The 19893-nt window shown below is 41.4% G+C and overlaps 1 protein-coding gene and 1 pseudogene across 3 annotated transcripts; one reads left to right on the plus strand and one right to left on the minus strand.

Moving 5' to 3' along the window:
• LOC102183376 lies at nt 277-4273 on the plus strand (annotated as a pseudogene).
• Nucleotides 14740-18751, minus strand: RSRP1 (arginine and serine rich protein 1). 3 transcript variants are annotated; one of them, XR_001918872.1, is made up of 5 exons: nt 18553-18751; nt 17788-18326; nt 17025-17176; nt 15707-16338; nt 14740-15204 (listed from the first exon to the last, which is right to left on the minus strand). XR_001918872.1 is itself a non-coding variant. In XM_018056012.1 (5 exons), the coding sequence occupies exons 2-5, from the start codon at nt 18272-18274 to the stop codon at nt 15085-15087; spliced, it is 843 nt and encodes a 280-aa protein (XP_017911501.1). In that variant the 5' UTR covers nt 18275-18326; nt 18553-18751; the 3' UTR covers nt 14740-15084. The 3 variants fall into 3 exon arrangements, 1 of the variants encoding a protein (XP_017911501.1); XR_001918871.1 differs by having other exon boundaries at nt 15707-16608; XM_018056012.1 differs by having other exon boundaries at nt 15707-15790.

Raw genomic sequence — 19893 nt, forward strand, 5'->3', positions numbered from 1 at the left:
ACAGGTGCGGGTGTTTAACTGGTCTCTTCTCCTTACATGAAGTCTCCCCATTACACACACACACACACACACACACACACACACACACACACACACAGAATTCTCCTGGGCACACACACACAGTTCTCCTGGGGCTCCCTTCTTTTCGGGATAAAATCCGTAAGTCCATTTTAGATGGCCTACTGTACAAGAAGAGAGGTAACATCTATTTGGATTTGTTTCCATACCTCTGCTGAAAATTTTGTGTCCTTGTAGTAGAATGAAGTTTGAAAATTAAATCACCAGGAAGTTGCGGAGGACATAAAAGACTTAAATTACCTGAAAACTGGGAAGATAAAAAAGTTCATTTGGAATGGCAACTGCAGGGAGAAGAAAAGGAAAAAATAAGTACACTTCTGCCATCTACATTAGCTGTGGATTCAAATATTACTATGTTGAAGCAGTATAGAGCATATGGTATCATAGTTAAGCATTAAGCATTCCAGCTCTGGTTTCCTCACCTCTACCTTAAGAGTTGTTAGAATAAAATATGTAAAATACTTACAACACTGCTGGCACATAGTTAGAGCCACATAATGGATATTAGGGTAAAAGGTTAAGCTACAGTAACAAAAGCTCCAACTAAGAAAAGATAAAGCTCAGACCTCCTTGGTGGCTCAGCAGTAAAGAATCTGCCTACCATTGCAGGAAACTCGGGTTCAACCCCTGGGTTGGGCAGATTCCCTCGAGAAGGAAATGACAACCCACTCCAGTATTCTTGCCTGGCAATCCCATGGACAGAGGAGACTGGCAGGCCACAGTCCACAGGGTGACAAAGAAGTTGGACATGACTTAACAATTAAACAAAAAGACAGCCCGTGAGGCTTTCAAGTATCAGTTCCCAGTTGAGCAGCCTAAGTCACTGGCCGGATCCAGCTGCAAGGGACATTGAGAACTGGGCCGCCATGAGGGCAGAAAGGAGGGAAGGATTTTGATGGACACGGTGTTTCCCCACAGTTATTTTTGGTGTCGGTGTTATAGACATATTACTTCTTTCAGATCACAGCACAGCAAATTCCACAATTTTTGTAGATTGGCCATTTTACTGTCTTGATGGCAGTCTTCAGGTGTTTCATATGAATCAAGGAATTATAAAAGGGAACAAAGGTAATGATTTTCCCCTCATTTTAGGAATGTGCGGGCTTCTCTCATAGCTCAGTTGGTAAAGAACCCGCCTGCAATGCAGGAGACCCCAGTTTGATTCCTGGGTTGGGAAGAGCCACTGGAGAAGGGATAGGCTACCCACTCCAGTATTCTCGGGCTTCCCTTGAGGCTCACGTGGTAAAGAATCTGCCTGCAATGCTGGAGACCTGGGTTTGATCCTTGGGTTGGGAAGATCCCCTGGAGAAGGGAAAGGCTACCCACTCCAGTATTCTGGCCTGGAGAATTCCAGGGACTCTACAGTCCACGCGGTTGCAAAGAGTTGGACACGACTGAGCGACTTTCACTTTAGAAATGTGCAGCAAGAGGGAAAGACTATGAAGAAGTAAAGTTACTAGAGATCAGTGTAAAAGATGTAGAAAGATGGAAGAGGAAAAAGAGGAAAAATCCTGATCTTGGATTTTCAGATAAAAACGGCTTTAACTTTACTGACTGGGCATATTAATGGCCCATTTTACAAGTCTAATAATATCCAACATCTAAAATAGTTTGCGTCCCATTTTCTTCAGATTATGCTGCTGCCCAGTTACACCAGTATCATAGGTTGACCAAACAGATCAGACCTGACATAGAAACATACAAGAGACTTGAGAGAAAAGCAGTAAGTCAAAGTGTTTTAAAGGCATATGTTTTGTGTGTTGCTGGAAGGCCTTGAATTTAAGAGTGCTGATCCTGGAGCTTTGCTTCCTGGCCTTGAGTCCTGGCTCCACCACTTACTAGCTGCGTCACAAGATTTTTCTGTTTCTTCACCTGTATACAGGGAATTACAACAGTGCTCTCTCACTTCATAGGCTGAGCAAAGAATGATTAAATAAATCATAACAAATAAATTCATACAATGCATTAGATCAGTGCTTGGCATACAGAAGGCACTGTATATGTACTGGCTATTACTTATTATCATGATTATTACTGTTGCTATTACACTTTCCAAAGGCGAAGGACACAGTTATACTTTCTATTATGTGCAGTAAGCAATGCTAAACTGCACTCCTTACTTAAGTAAGACAGGTACTTTCGAGATGGCTCTAGTGATAAAGATCCTTCCTGCCAATGCAGGAGACGTAAGAGATGTGGGTTCAATCCCTGGGTCGGAAGATCCCCTGGAGGAAGGCATGGCAACCCACTACAGTATTCTTGCCTGGAGAATCCCACAGACAGAGGATTCTGGTGGGCTACAGCCCATAGGGTTGCAAAGCTGGACGTGACTGAAGCAACTTAGCACGCATGCACGTGCTAAAGATCAAAACTGTTTTAATAGTGACAGTGCAGTAGAGTGGAGAGGGCTGTAAATTGTGCTAAGCATAGCATGTTACTCAGGATCTCTCACCATATGAACTTGGTTAAGTCCATTAACCCGTGGTCCTCAGCTAATTTCTTTGAAATAAAATATAATCCCTAAGTTTTCCACTTTTGACCGCTGAACACTGTCCAGTGCTAAAGGTATAGGATCTTTTTTTAACTTTATTTTGTATTTGAATATATACAATTAACAAATATGTTGTGATAGTTTCAAGTGAACTGCAAAATGATTTAACCATAAATATACATGTATCCATTCTCCCCTAAACTCCCCTCCCATCCAGGCTGCCATTAACACTGAGCAGAGTTCCATGTGCTATGGTATGGAATCTTTTTTCCTGTTACTCACAAATTCACTTTTTCAGTGGAAAGGCATTCCACCCAACTTCTAGTAGGCCTCTTCATAGAACATATGTGCCTTCCAAGAAGAAACTGGCAGGATGGTCATAGACTTGGAAAAGCAGCAAGTACTACAAATGTAGCTTGAAGTTTTAGTACTGATTTCATGCCTAATAACAAAATTAACTGGGTAGAAATCAAAGAACACTTGAATTAAGAAATTAAAGAACATTTGAATTATTAGTTTGAAGAATGGTCCCATCCTCTACCACTTTTATATGTTTTGAATGGTATAATTATTAGGCAGAATCTATAGAGTATGCATAAAAATTCTAACATAATGTATCACTGCTCTCATATTTCAACCTGAACCCAGGTTCTCAAACTTCAGATCAGGTCATTTGATGTTTCAGTTCAGTTCAGTTCACTCAGTCTTGTCTGACTCTTTGCAACCCCATGGACTGCAGCACGCCAGGCCTCCCTGTCCATCACCAAGTCCCGGAGTTTACTCAAACTCATGTCCATTGAACTGGTGATGCCATCCAACCATCTCATCCTCTGTCATCCCCTTCTCCTGCCTTCAATCTTTCCCAGCATCAGGATCTTTTCAAATGAATCAGCTCTTCACATCAGCTGGCCAAAGTATTGGAGTTTCAGCTTCAACATCAGACCTTCCAGTGAACTCAGGACTGATCTCCTTTAGATGGACTGGTTGGATCTCCTTGCAATCCAAGGGACTCTCAAGAGTCTTCTCCAACACCGCAGTTCAAAAGCATCAATTCTTCAGGGCTCAGCTTTCTTTATAGTCCATCTCTCACATTCATATATGACTACTAGAAAAAGCATAGCCTTGACTAGTCAGGCCTTTGTTGATAAAGTAACGTCTCTGCTTTTTAATATGCTGTCTAGGTTGGTCGTAACTTTTCTCCCAAGAAGTAAGCGTCTTTTAATTTCATGGCTGCAATCACCGTTTGCAGTGATTTTGGAGCCCAAAAAAATAAAGTCTGCGACTGTTTCCACTGTTTCTCCATCTCTTTGCCATGAAGTGATGGGACCAGATGCCATGATCTTTGTTTTCTGAATGCTGAGCTTTAAGCCAACTTTTTCACTCTCCTCTTTCACATTTGATGGTACTGTTAACTTTAAAAAGAAAACTGCAAGAACAATGCTCATTGGACATATATCCTTGCAGGGTACTTTTCTAAATATATTGCTTCAGTCTTAGAACAAAAAAGCAAGCAGCTTTGGATTCCGTATATGTTTCTACAGAATTAAAAAAATGAAACAAATATAGCTGGAGACATCATTATACACTAATGAAAGGAATGCTAAATTCAACAAGAAGGCAGAAAGATTCTATGAGAAATATACAGCTGAAATTAACTTAGAAAGAGGGAACAGCTTGTCTAATCTCCTTCAGGAACTGTTTTGACTGCAAAATTGTACCAGTAAATTAGGACACTTCCCTTTTATAACTTGTAAAGATGTGTTCTACAAATGACTATATTTTCATACTTACATATTTATTCACTTGTTTCAGAAAAATCTTGTCTTGCATTTCTGTGTTTTAGGTGTGTACTTAATGTGTGTACTCTGCTAGGCTTAAAATTCTTAGACATAAACCCAAGTCATCATCATGATGAAATTTGTCATGTTTGACTTGACCTAGAGTTCAACTTGGGAGCTTCAGATGCTAAACTGGCACTAATTCTTCTTGTAAGCTATGGTAGGTAGTGAAAGAAAGGCAATGGAAATTCCTACTGGAAACTGACCTTAACTTTCCCCATCCCCTCATCCACCCAGAACAGTCCGTTAACAAGTTCTTGCCTTTCTCATTTTCTACTCCATGGCCCAGGTGCATGTATGGGGCAAGCATAGAGGGTAGGAGACTGATTCTACAATGGCATTTTGTAAATATGCCATCCTGCAAAAAGCAAATATTCCTTGGAAGAATGTAAGTTAAAATACTTGGTCAAAGAATTATTAAAATATATATAATACAATCCATTTTTTTAAGGCTAATTGGAATTCTAACCTTATTTCAATTGGTTTCAGGATATTTGATTAATTATACATACACACACATGGGAAACAGAGGACAGAAGACTGAAGTCAGGAGTATCGCATGAAAGTAAAGATTATTTATTCCATGTCATGTGAATAAAAACATTAACTAGGACTGAGATCAGTAAATTGGGCAATGCTTATGGATAAACGAGTAGGAAAATATGATTTAGCTAATGATGGACTTATATAGATGGCTATATAAGTGCTATTAATAAAGGTATATTCAATGTACGGTGAATAGGGAAATTGTAACACTATAGTACATTCATACAATTAAAGAATGAGATAGATCTACACTGAAGAGATGCTCTTATCTATATAAAGAGGGGTTTGTCCAGGATAAAAAAAAAAATACAGGATGTATATCATACTATTTACAGTGATTGTCTCTGGAGAATGGGAACAGAAGTGGTAATTTTACTTAGACTAATTTTTTAACTTAATTAGACAAATGTACACCCATGCAGCCCAATCTTATCAAGAGTAATGAAATGATGGTTGTTTGTTTCCCAGTATTTTCAAAGAAACATTGAATACATTTCAACTAAGGGAAAAGGAGGTGAGGGAAAAATTCATAGGTTTCATAGACACGATACGGACCTGGGTTTAAAAGACAAATAGGATTTCTACAGAGGAGAAAAGCACTTCCAAGAGCCAACCAAAAATCAGATGTCAGTATGATCTTTGAAGGTGACTGGGTGCATGATGAAAGCCACTAATTCAAACAGGCAATACTGTAATAAGCTCAGTATAGGAAAGCTTCATTCTGAAGCACCGAGGCAAGCATTGCAAACTGGAGTTCAGAAAATTGCTAATCCTCAGTTAGTAGATGATAGTTAAAGGCAGAATGGAGGAAACTGGCAACAGAGGTTAAAGGAGGAGGCCAAGGACAGAATCCAACAGCGAGCAAAGGACAAAGAGCCACTGTAGACAATAGAAGAGGTCAAAGACACATGTATAGCAATCTGCCTGAATGACAGACAAATTCGAGAAAGAACTCCATAAGGAAATAGTGAAAAGTGAGGCCTCATAAGAACAAGTTTTATTTTACGAGGTAAACTTGATGTTTCAGCAAAGAAAACCAAAGGACAACATGCGGTAGTTAGTTCAGTAAGCATGACTTCTCTAGGAGAAAAAAAAAAAGCAAAGTATTACAGACCTGAGGGCTTTCCTGGTGGCTCAGACGTCAAGAACCCACCTGCCAATGCAGGAGACGTGGGTTCCATCTCTGGGTTGGGAAGATCCCCTGGAGAAGGAAATGGCAACCTACTCCAGTATTCTTGCCTGGGAAATCCCATGGACAACAGAGCCTGGTGGGCTACAGTCCGTGGGGTCATAGAAGAGTTAGACATGACTTAGTGACTAAACAACAGTATTATAGACCTGAACCTAATATCTAGGGCTGTGCTTTCAATAAGCACAGTAGCCATCTACCATATGTGACTAGCTACCAGCTGAAATGTGGCTAGGACAAGCTGAGGTATGCTTTAAGTGTAAAATACACACTGAATCACACCACCTTACCAAAAAAAGGCAGGGTATCACCTCTTTTTACATTAAATGTTGAAATATTTTTAAGTATACTGGGATAAAAAATGAATTGACCTCTTTAATCTTTTTCGATTGAGGCTCTCCTTTATATTGGACAGCACTGAATCTAGTCTCTTGGTACAATTTCTCACTGTCAGCAGCTGCTTGCTATTTGTTCACAGTTTGTGATGACATGGTTTATCACACCTAGGCAACTACATCCCACTTACATAATGACAGTCTGGGAATATGAGTTATCTTATGTTATAAAGCTTAGAAGAGACTGAACATAGTAGTCATGGCCATACCCAAACAAGGTCAAGTTAAAGACTGACAGGACTTCATGGGATGATTATGAAAAAATGGAGAAAGTATGTTCTTTTCAGCATTAGGAGTTAGGAGTATTAGTCGGTCGGTAGTGTCTAACTCTTTGTGACCCCACGGACTGTAGCCTGCCAGGCTTTTCTGTCCACAGAATTCTCCAGGCAAAAATACTGGAGTGGCTAGCCAAACCCTTCTTCAGGGCATCTTCCCTACCCAGGGATCCAACCCAGGTCTCCTGAATTTTACAGGCAGATTCTTTATCATCTGAGCCACCAGGAAAGCCCTCTTTTCAGCATACTTGGTAGTAAAAAGAAAATAAGCCAAGATATTTGGGTCATGGTGGAGAGTTCTGACAAAATGTGGTCCACTGGAGAAGGGAATGGCAAACCACTTTAGTATTCTTGCTTTGAGAACCCCATGAGCAGTATGAAAAGGCAAAAAGGATATCACACTGAAAGATGAACTCCCCAGGTCCGTAAGTGCCCAATATGCTACTGGAAAAGAGCATTTCTTGAGAAATCTGTATGCAGGTCAGGAAGCAACAGTTAGAACTGGATATGGAACAACAGACTGGTTCCAAATAGGAAAAGGAGTACGTCAAGGCTGTATATTGTCACCCTGCTTATTTAACTTATATGCAGAGTACATCATGAGAAATGCTGGGCTGGAAGAAACACAAGCTGGAATCAAGATTGCCAGGAGAAATATCAATAACCTCAGATATGCAGATGACACCACCCTTATGGCAGAAAGTGAAGAGGAGCTAAAAAGCCTCTTGATGAAAGTGAAAGTGGAGAGTGGAAAAGTTGGCTTAAGGCTCAACATTCAGAAAACAAAGATCATGGCAGGTCCCATCACTTCATGGGAAATAGATGGGGAAACAGTGGAAACAGTGTCAGACTTTATTGTTTTGGGCTCCAAAATCACTGCAGATGGTGACTGCAGCCATGAAATTAAAAGACGCTTACTCCTTGGAAGAAAAGTTATGACCAATCTAGATAGTATATTCAAAAGCAGAGACATTACTTTGCCGACTAAGGTCCGTCTAGTCAAGGCTATGGTTTTTCCTGTGGTCATGTATGGATGTGAGTTGGACTGTGAAGAAGGCTGAGTGCCGAAGAATTGATGCGTTTGGACTGTGTGGAGAAGAGTCTTCTCCGTGGAGAAGACTCTTGAGAGTCCCTTGGACTGCAAGGAGATCCAACCAGTCCATTCTGAAGGAGATCAGCCCTGGGATTTCTTTGGAAGGAATGATGCTAAAGCTAAAGCTCCAGTACTTTGGCCACCTCATGCGAAGAGTTGACTCATTGGAAAAGACTCTGATGCTGGGAGGGATTGGGGGCAGGAGGAGAAGGGAACGACCGAGGATCACATGGCTGGATGGCATCACGGACTCGATGGACGTGAGTCTGAGTAAACTCCGGGAGATGGTGATGGACAGGGAGGCCTGGCGTGCTGCGATTCATGGGGTCGCAAAGAGTCGAACACGACTGAGCGACTGAACTGAACTGAAAGAGCAGAGAAATAGCTCCAGGAGGAATGAAGAGGCTGAGCCAAAGCAAAAACAACCAGCTGTGGATGGGTCTGGTGGTGGAAGTCAAGTCCGATGCTGTTAAGAACAATATTGCATAGGAACCTGGAATGTTAGGTCCATGAATCAAGGTAAATTGGAAGCGGTCAAACAGGAAATGGCAAGAGTGAACATTGACATTTTAGCAATCAGTGAACTAAAATGGACTGGAGTGGGCAAATTTAATTCAGATGATCATTGTATCTACCACTTTGGGCAAGAATCCCTTAAAAGAAATGGAATAGCCCTCGAAGTCAACAAGAGTCCAAAATGCAGTACTTGGGTACAACCTCAAAAGACAGAATGATCTCTGTTCATTTCCAAAGCAAGCCATTCAATATCACAGTAACCCAAGTCTATGGCCCAACCACTACTGCCAAACAAGCTGAACAGTTCTATGAAGACCTTCTATGAAGGTCTTGTAAGACCTTCTAGAACTTCTATAAAACCTTCTACAAGAAGTAGAACTTCTACAAGACCTTCTAGAACTAACACCAAAAAAAGATGTCCTTTTCATCATAGGGAACTAGAAGGCAAAAGTAGGAAGTCAAGAGATACCTGGAGTAACAGGCAAGTTTGGCCTTGGAGATCAAAATGAAGCAGGGCAAAGGCTAACAGAGTTTTGCCAAGAGAACACACTGGTCATAGCAAACACACTCTTCCAACAACACAAGAGACTACTCTACACATGTACATCACCAGATGGTCAATACTGAAATCAGACTGATTATATTCTTTGCAGTCGAACATGGAGAGTCTCTGTACAATCAGCAAAAATAAGACCAGGAGCTGACTTAAGCTCAGATCATGAATTCTTTATACCAAAAGCTGACTTTAGCTCAGATCATGAACTTTTTATTTCAAAATTCAGACTTAAATTGAAGAAAGTAGGATAGTGGAAGTGACAAATAGATTTTAACAAATTAGATCTGATAGAGTGCCTGAAGAACTACGGACAGAGGTTCATAACATTGTACAGGTGGTGGTGATCAAAACCATCACCAAGAAATGAAAAAAGGCAAAATGGTTGTCTGAAGAGGCCTTAACAATAGCGGAGAAAAGAGAGAAGCTAAAGGCAAAGGAGAAAAGGAAAGATATACCCATCTGAATGCAGAGTTCCAAAGAATAGCAAGGAGATAAGAAAGCCTTCCTAAGTGAACAATACACAGAATACACAGAACTATATTAAAAAGATCTTCATGACCCAGATAACCACAATGGTGTGATCATTCACCTAGAGCCAGACATTCTGGAATGTGAAGTCAAGTGGGCCTTAAGAAGCATCACTACGAACAAAGCTAGTGGAGCTGATGGAATTCCAGCCATTTCAGGTCGTAAAAGAGGATGCTATTAAAAGTGCTGTACTCAATATGCCAGCAAATTTGGAAAACTCAGCAGTGGCCACAGGACTGGAAAAGGTCAGTTTTCATTCCAAACCCAAAGAAAGGCAATGCCAAAGATTGTTCAAACTACCACACAATTGCACTCATTTCACACGCTAGCAAAGTAACACTTAGAATTCTCCATGCTAGGCTTCATCAGTACGTGAATCGTGAACTTGGAGATGTTCAAGCTGGATTTAGAAAAGGCAGAGGAACCAGAGATCAAATGGCCAACATCCAGTGGATCATAGAAGCAGCAAAAGAATTCCAGACAAAGATCTATTTCTGTTTCATTGGCTACGCCAAAGACTTTGACTGTGTGGATCACAGCAAACTGGAAAATTCTTAAAGAGATGGCAATACCATTCCCTGGTATTCCCACCTTACCTGCCTGCTGAGAAATCTGTATGCAGGTCAAGAATCAAAAGTTAGAATCAAACATGGAACAATGGACTGATTGAAAATTGGCAAAGTACTACATCAAGGCTGTATATTGTTGCCCTGTTTAACTTATATGCATAGTACATCATGTGAAATGCCAGGGTGGATGAAGCACAAGTTGGAATCAAGATTGCCAGGAAAAATATCAGTAACCTCAGATACCCAAATGACACCATCCTTAAGGCAGCAAAGAGGAACTAAAGAGCCTCTTGATGAAGGTGAGAGTGAAAAAGCTGGCTTAAAACTCAGCATTCAAAAACTTAAGATCATGGGTTGGGAAGATCCCCTGGAGAAGGGCATGGCAACCCACTCCAGTATTCTTGCCTGAATAATCCCATGGACAGAGGGGCCTGGTGGGCCACAGTCCATAGGTCACGAAGAGTAAGACATGAATGAAGCAACTAAGCACAGCACAAGATGATCATGGCATCCAGTCCCATCACTTCATGGCAAACAGGTGGAGAAACAATGGAAACAGTGACAGACTTTTATTTTCTTGGGCTCCAAAATCACTGCAGATGGTGACTGCAGCCATGAAATTAAAAGACACTTGCTCCTTGAAAAGTTGTGACCAACCTAGACAGCATACTAAAAAGCAGAGACATTACTTGGCCAACAAAGGTCCGTCTAGTCAAAGCTATGGTTTTTCCAGTAGTCATGTATGGATGTGAGAGTTGGACCACAAAGGCTCAGCACTGAAGAATTGATGCTTTTGAACTGTGGTGTTGGAGAGGATGCTTGAGAGTCTGTTGGACTGCAAGATCAAACCAGTCAATCGTAAAGGAAATAAATTCTGAATATTCATTGGAAGCACTGAGGCTGAAGCTGAAGCTCCAATACTGGCCACCTGATGTGAAGAACTGACTCACTGGAAAAGACCCAGATGCTGGCAAAGATTGAAGGTAGAAGGGGACAACAGAGGACAAGATGGTTGGATACATCACCAACTCAATGAACATGAGTTTGAGCAAGTTCTAGGAGATGCTGAAGGACAGGGAAGCCTGCCATGCTGCAGCCCATGGGGTCGCAAAAAGTCTGACAAGACTAAGCCACTGAACAAGGCTGAAAGGTAACAGATTTGCCTAATCTGTTATATAGGAGGACTGGTTAAAGAGGTTACATGATTTGTATACTTAGCTATTAAAGGCTGTATTAATCACAATCAAAGCAGGTGCTTTTCTGTCATCAGCTAAGTGAAGGTGAAAATTATCTTAGCATTTTGTCATCAGTTCATTGCAAAAGTTTCCCTTACAAAGAATACCTTGGAGAGTTCTGTAAGCTTGCTAAGGATATACCAACAAATTAGAAAATTGGGTGTTCATGTTATCCACATTTTCAAAAAATTACAAACCCTAAAACCAATCCTGTTTTCTTGTACTTTGATGTAGGCCAGTGTATCGATATTCTCAGGTCTCCTTAGAATAAAAAAAAAATGAACCTACTATTTAAACTCTCATGAATTAGAAGCAAATTACCCTCCCAATAACCACTGTTAGAAACTAAGTGGAAAAGAAACATTTTATTTTACGCAGAAAAACTCTTTCTCCCAGGAAATTCCTTGTTCACATCAAGTGTTGCTGGCTTAAAGGATGAGAATGTGACCAAGACTACCTAAAAGATAGTAACAAATTTGATGTCCAGGACATATATACCCAAGTCTTTGCACATTTACATTTTTAATAGGGTCAAATTTAAGAGCAGCTCTTATCCAATACAATATTCTACACAGAAATATTTATTATCTCCACTTTTCAGTAAATGGTTACTTAAAATTCAGTTCTAGGCTTCCGGTTCAAGATGGCAGACTAGGATGTATGCTCATCTCTTCCTCCAAGAGCATCAAAATCACAACTAGCTGTTGACCAACCACTGACAGGAAGATGCTGGAACCCACCAAAAAGATCCCCACATCAAAGACAAGCCACAGGGAGACAGTAGGAGGGGGGCAATCACAATAAATTCCATACCCGCCAGGTGGGTGACCCACAAACTGGAGAACAGTAATACTGAATTAGTTCTCCCACTGTTGTGAAGGTTCTGGACCACACCTCAGACTTTCCAGGCTAGGGATCCCCAGGAAATCTGGCCTTGAAGGGGATTTGATTATAGGATTTCCACAAGACTGGGGAAACAGACTGCAATCTTAGAGGACACAAATGAAATGTTGCCTATGCACCAAGACCCAGAGAAAAGGAGCAGTGACCCAAAAGAAGAGCTGAACCAAAACTACCTTTTGCATGTTGGGAGGGTGTCCTGAAGAGATGTGAGTCAGCAGGGGCTCACCACAGGAACAGGGGCACTGGCAGCAGCAGTCCAGGAAGTTACCCCTTGGCATAAGCCCTCTTGGAGGTCGCCATTAATCCAAAGAGCCCTAACAGGGAGGAAGTCCAACCCTACCCATCAGCCAATAACTGTATTAAAGCTTTACTGTGCAAGAAGGCCCTGCCCACCACAATAAGACCATTTTTTCCCACACCAGTCCCTCTCATCAGGAAGCTTCCTCAAGCCTCTTAGCCTCCTCCAGCAGGCAGACAGAAGCATGAAGAACCACAGTTTCACAAGAGCTAGAACAAAAACCATATTATTGAAAGTTAATCAGCATAAAAAAGCACAAAGTTATATCCCAGAGGAAGGGACAAGATAAAACCCCAGAGAAACCACTAAATAAAGTGGATAGGCAACCTTCCAAAAAAAAAAAAAAAATTAAGAATGATACTGAAAATGACCCAGGATCTCGAGAAAACAATGAAGATGCAAAAAAACATTTACTAAGGACCAAAAAGAATCAAAGAACAAACAGATGAATAATGTGCTATAAGGAATCAATAGAATAACTGAGGCAGGAGAACGGATAAATGACCTGGAGGACAGAATGGTGGGAATCACTGCCACAGAACAGAATATAGAAAAGAATGAAAAAGAATGAAGACTGCCTAAGAGACCTCTGGGACATTAAATGCACCAACATTTGCATTACAGGGGTCCCAGAAGGAGAGAAAGTACCTGAAAAAATATAGTAACTGAAAACTTCCCAAACAAGGGAAAGGGAACAGTCAACCAAGTCCAGGAAGCAGAGAGTCCCAGGCAGGAGAAATCCGAGGCGGAGCACACCAACACCAAGACATAGTAATCAAATGGACAAAACTTAATGACAGAAATGAAGTATTAAAAACAAGGGAAAAACAACAAATAACATACAAGAGAACTCCCATCAGCTTATCAGCTGATTTCTCAACAGACACTCAACAAGCCAAAAAGGAATGGCAAGATATATTTATCAAGTGATGAAAGGGTAGAACCTATAACCAAGAATACTTCCACCTGGCAAGACTCTCATTCAGATTTGATGGAGCAGCTTTCCAGACAAGCAAAAGAGAATTCAGAACCACTAAACCAGCTTTATAGCAAATGCTAAACGAACTTCTCTAAGCAGGAAACAAACAAAAAAAAGACTTACAGAAAATAAACCCAAAACAATTAAGGAATTGGTAATTGGATCATACATATCGATAATTACCTTAAATGTAAATGGATTAAACACATCAACCAACCAGGCTGGATTGAAAACACATGTATGCACTTTCACTTATCACATAACTTTGACTCCCTCAAACTGTATGTAATTATTTTATATTGTTAATCATGTTCCCATTATGGCTTACAATTGTAACGATCTTTTACTTTTTGTCTGGCTATTGATTGTGAAACTGATAAACACCTTTTATTACCGAGATTATGTAATGTAACTATTGCTCCCTAATATACTGTATCAACAAAAAAATTCAGTTCCTCAGTCATTCTAGCCAACTTCCAAGGTAGTCAAAAGCACACATGGGCCTAGTGGCTGTCTTAATGGGAGGTGTATGTAAATACGGGATAGCACAGCTTTAGTTAATATAGTATTACATCCCACTTGAGGATCTTCACTATCTTTTTAAGCTCACATCTTACATTTAAATTCAAACATTTATGCAATTAGTCAAATGCTTGGAGAGACCATTTAAAAATGGCTTAAAATCTTTCTAAGTTCTGGTATCCACTACATTAACAGGCGAATTACAAAGTCTGTAGCTAATGTTTAAACCAACTGTCCAGATCTTCAGTGTAACACTCATTTTAAATTTTTTACATGTTTAGTTAAGTTCCTTCTCAGCTATAGTAAGAAGCATTCAAGAATTTCAAATCAATGATTAAAACATGATGGAAAACAATAAATGCAACTAAAGCCTCTGATTTTCTAGCTCATTGAGCAATTCCACTTCAACCTGAGTTTCCTGCCCTGATGCTCAGTTCAGGACAACACTATGCTAATATTAAGTCTTTAAGGCCAAACTTTTCAGATTTTAATGAGTACCTACATCAACAGGGAACACGGTTGGGATTCAATTTCTAATTCAGATCTGGGGTAGAGACTTGAGGTTCAACATTTCTCATGAACTCCCAGGTAAGGTCACTGAGCCCTATGGTATCAATCCATGGATTTGGATCTGGGAGCAGGAAGGTTTTAAAGGAGATACTACCTCATTCTTCTTCATTAAATAAAAACCCATTATGTAAAATATACAAAATCAAGAGAGACTAAAATAATTTTTAAAAATTTATTAACAAAATGTTTACAACACAAACAGTTCAATTACTGTTTGCTTTTAAAAATCTCACTTCTACATAACAGATCCATATTATATAAAATATTTACAAGTGTAAATATACAAGAATCCCACCTGTGTGTAACCTGTGGTCCATTTGTGCTATCTCCCATCTGCAAGAGAAATCTAAATCATTATTTAAATTTTAAGTATTTACATATTTTTGTGTTGTCATTTGTAATTGCAACACCACCACTAAATGGTTCACAAGAATGGAATAATGCTAGAAACAGAAACTTGCAAAAAAAAGTGCATTTCAGGCAACCTTAGCAGCTGGCTTTTTTTAGACAGGTATCCACAGTCCATATGGACTTTTCTTCTTATCTATTTTTGGGGATCCTGAAGAATTCTCTTCAGCAATAGCTTTAGCTGATTTCTGAAGCATAGGCTTTGCTACAGAATTCTGAAAGAAAACAAATTCTTAAGTCAGCCTCCCAAACACATACATTATATATTTAAACTATCACATTAAATAAAAGACACCAACCAAATGCAAAGCCATGGACCTCACTTGCAACTTAATTCCATCAAACTGTTAAGCCAAGACACTAGTGGGGAAAATCAGATACGTGCAAGGCATACTGCAATAGGGAGATATTAAGATAGTTTTATTAAGCCTTTAGCTGATTATTCTAATCACAGGATATTCTGAGATTTTAAAATATTTCAACAATCAAAAAGGACAAAGGGAACAGTTAAAAGGGGAAAACACTGAAACTGAGAATGTGCATATTAGAGTAAGAACCTATTGGTCACTTGTGAGGCCCACACAAAAGAAGTATTAAAAATTCTATTTAGTGGCTTAGTAGGCCTCATATCACAAGTAAGCCAACAAAAATAAAAGCCCCCAACAGAAATACATTCCAAGTCTAGTTTTTGAGTGATCAATGCTTAGATATACTTACATTAGAGCTAAAAGTGATGCTTCTTTGCTGATAAGACTTTTCATTGGCATTTTTTGTTCCATCTTCTGTTAACTTGTCCGATAGCTAGACAGGTAAAAGAAAGTAAATTTTAGAAGTCATACCCTTGTAGGTATAAAAAGTAGTCCAATTGTATTATGAATTTACTTGTAGAGACATAAATCAAGTTTGATCTAACCAGTCAACATCCTAAAATAACATAGTACTTTTGTTAAGTTTTTCCCATAAAATTGATTCAATGATTTAAGATACCTTTCTCCATAAAGCAGTATTGTATGTATCCCTCTGATCTAAATTCAAGTAACTGTGAAAATAAAATTATACCAAAAAAATACCTAGTTTCAAAAGAACTAAGGCATTTGCCCATCCAGTTGGGTACCTAATCACCTGAAAAATCAACTCAACTCTTATTTGTCCACCACTAATGCTTAGGCAAACCCACATCTGGGTCTGCATGATAGATAACCCATCGTTCTCATGTTAACTGAATGTATCAATTCCTAATTATTATAAACCTTTAAAGCTATGCATTTTATGCTGCACATTTCTGGAGAATTATAATAAACTTATCTGCAAATGAAGCAGGCCTCTTCTTCTGTAATCTCTCAAAACATCTGGAATATATTGCATATATTATCAAAGGGACATCTGTATCAGATGCCCCGCCATTACAAAGTACACTTTCATTTAAAAATTGTCTTTAGTATCTTATCCAAATGGTGCTTGTCCCAAATTCTAGCATGCATCGGAATCTACCAACAAAACACTAAGCTTTCAGTGTGTCAACATAGACTTCAAATTAGTTTAACCTCTGATGCTTTTGCGCATGTATCAATTACCAACAGACTTTCTTCATCAATGTCTGGAGACCACATTCATGATTTCTATAAGACAGAAATAAAGCAGATAAACTATACTGTATGTTGAGTACAGAAGCTGTGGGAACATAACCCTGCAAATGTAAATTACAGATACTCTATAAAAAACTAGCTAGAAAAACTTGGTAACTACAAAGAAATCACCAAAGTACCAGCTACAATTATGGAAGTAATCAGGATTATGGCAATTGAAAATAAAGGTCATTAGTCTCCCACTTTCATGGGAAAGACACTATCTAATATTGTCAGGTCTGTTATTTATATTAGCTAGCCATTCCAAGAAACAGTCTAGGGTAAATGGAATAAAAATGGATAATCAGCTCTTTCTGGTAGTAGTCTTCTGAAGACCTTATTTATTTTAATATTAAGTTTAGAGATGAAGTTTGAAGATTGTTTATTTTTAAAATAAACAAAATACTTACCTCAGACTTTGCACCATTATTCAGTACACCTGTTTCCTGGTTTCTTTCTTTAGATACAGGAACACTTCTGAGACTAGCTGGCAAGTCAAAGTTGGCTGTTCCTAACGCTTTTGCTGCATTGGCTTTGGCTATTTCTAACAGCTCCATTCGATCTACAAAAAGAAACACAAAATGTTCATTTATCTGGTATCATTTCTCCAAAAAAACTCAAAATCACAAAGTGTTCTTACACTAGTAATATAAAGATATTTATACAGTATCTCCACGTATAAAATATATTTCTATTTAGGGAAAGGGAATTCTACCGCTTTTGTTTAGAAAAGTAAGTTTCCCTCAATAATCAAAGGAAAGGAAACGTGAGGTCGCTCAGTCGTGTCCAACTCTTTGCGACCCCATGGACTGTAGCCTACTAGGCTCCTCTGTCCATGGGATTTTCCAGGCAATAGTACTGGAGTGGATTGCCATTTCCTTCTCCAGGGGATCTTCCTGACCCAGGGGTCGAATCCAGGTCTCCCGTATTGGAGACAGACGCTTTACCGCCTGAGCCACCAATAATCAAAAGCTTGGTCAATAAATCAGCAGCATTTTGAGAGCTGGTCCACCCACAACTGCCCTCCACAGAGCCATTTAACACGCACGGTGCTAAGCCCTAGGGGGAAAGAAAGCGGTCCATTTTAAAACTGGATGCCAACCGTACTGGAGTCTTAACTATTAACCCGCTGGGGGCCTTCCTCTTTCCCCGAAGGCCTCTCCAACGACTCACCTTTCTCGCTCAAGCGAAAGGGGGTTGGGCTTCGCGACCTGCTCCGGGATCGCCCCCTCCAGCTTCTGCGCTCCTCGGGGTAGACGGTGCGGCCGAAGCCGTAGTAGCGGCGGCCTCGCGCGATGCCGTAGGCCCTACGGTAATACAAGCGGCCGCGGGAGCGGCTGCGGGACCGGTAGGACGTCCGGGTGGAGCCGGAGTGCCTCTCCCGATACCGGCGGCTGCGGGAACGCGAGTGGCTCCGCGAGTAAGAGCGCGAGTAGCGCCGGTACCTCCTCTGGTGGCGCCTTCGGGAGCGAGACCTGGAGCGGCTCCTCCGCCCGGGCGGGCTGCGGCTCCGGGACCACGACCGGCTCGAGACGCTGGAACGGGACGAAGAGCGGCTCCCGGAGGCCGACGACGGCCGGCTGCACGGGCCCGACCGCGAGGACGAAGGCGAGGCCTTGGGCGGCGAACCCGGCCACAGGTCGTTCACGTAGCTGGACATCTCGGCCGGCAGCTAACTCTTCTACGAGTATCCCTTGCCAGAAACTCAGTTCCTAAAAACAAACGCAAAAAGAAAAAAAAGTTAAGTTCCGGAATGAGTCGCGAGGGCGGCCCCGGGCCGAGGAGAAAATCAACCTCCTGGCCTCCAGGCAGTGGCGCCGCCTGCGGCCGGCCTTCCCGCAGGCCACCTTCCATCCCCCACCCGCGGAGCTCACACAGGCCCGGGGACACACACGTCCTGAGGTACTGGCGGGAGCACCCTGTCACCAGAAGACCCACCACAGGCCGTCGACGCCTCACTCAATGAGAGAAAGGCCCAACGCACGCCTTCCTGTAGAAGCTAAGGACGAAGACAGGTTCACTGTTCTTCCCCAAACGAACACTCTAATCCTCCACGTCCAACGTCCTGACACAATTTGAACAGGGCGACAGCAGACTCGTCTAAAAATACCAGGAGCTGGCGCTCTGCGCGTGCGCACAGACGTTGCGTGGTGGGCGTGGCTCTTCTCGTCCAACTGACGCTCTCCTCTCTGGCCGCCCAGCCCCACCCTCCGCCTCGCCCATTGGTCTCGGCGATGCGCATGCGCGGGCACGCCTTCGCGCCATCCGGGTATCCGCCGCTGGCTGTTTGGGTTTTCGGCTGTAAGTGGGCGGAAATGAGGCAGCATCGTGCGGGTTACACTAGTCGCTGGGGCTTTATGCCCAGCCAGTGTTGCCTGGAGCGTGGTCTCCTCTTCTGGAAACCTGCAGGCTCGGGCTGTGCCTCCCGGAACCCTTATTGGCCACTTCCTCCTGAGCCGTGTCCGGAAGGTGGGCCGCCCTCCTGAGACGTCACGGAAAGCGTGTCATTGCATGCATTATCTTAGAAAATGTGTCTTGGCTAGAAAAAGTAAGAAAGGTAAAGACAGACTGCAGAGATACCCATAGCTGACGTTTAATTTACTGAAGGTTCAGAATGACGTCTGAGATTATTCCAGTTATTATTTTGGTGCTAGGGATTAAACACTGATCACTTTTATTTCCAAGAATGTATAAGTAGGATACATTTTAGACATCAGTCCAGTCTCTCAGTCGTGTCTGACTCTGCGACCCCATGGACTGCAGCACGCCAGGTCTCTCTGTCCATCACCAACTCCTGAAGTCCACTCAAACTCATGTTCATTGAGTCGGTGATGCCGTCCAGCCATCTCATTTTCTGTCGTCTCCTCCTCCCACCTTCAATCTTTCCCAACATCAGGGTTTTTTCCAGTGAGTCAGTTCTTCACATCAGGTGGCCAGAGTATTGGAGCTTCAGCTTCAGTATTAGTCCTTCCGATGAATATTCAGGACTGATCTCCTTTAGGATGCACTGGTTGGATCTCCTTGCAGTCTAAGGGACTCAAGAATCTTCCCCAACACCACAGTTCAAAAGCATCAATTCTTTGGCTCTCAGCTTTCCTTACAGTCCAACTCTTACATCCATACATGACTACTGGAAAAACCATAGCTTTGACTAGACAGACCTTTGTTGGCAAAGGAGTGTCTCTGCTTTTTAACATGCTGTCTAGGTTGGTCATAGCTGTCCTTCCAAGGAGTAAGCATCTTTTAATTTCATGGCTGCAATCAGCATCTGCAGTGATT

This window comes from Capra hircus, chromosome 2, assembly GCF_001704415.2.
Source record: "Capra hircus breed San Clemente chromosome 2, ASM170441v1, whole genome shotgun sequence".
NCBI lineage: Eukaryota > Metazoa > Chordata > Mammalia > Artiodactyla > Bovidae > Capra > Capra hircus.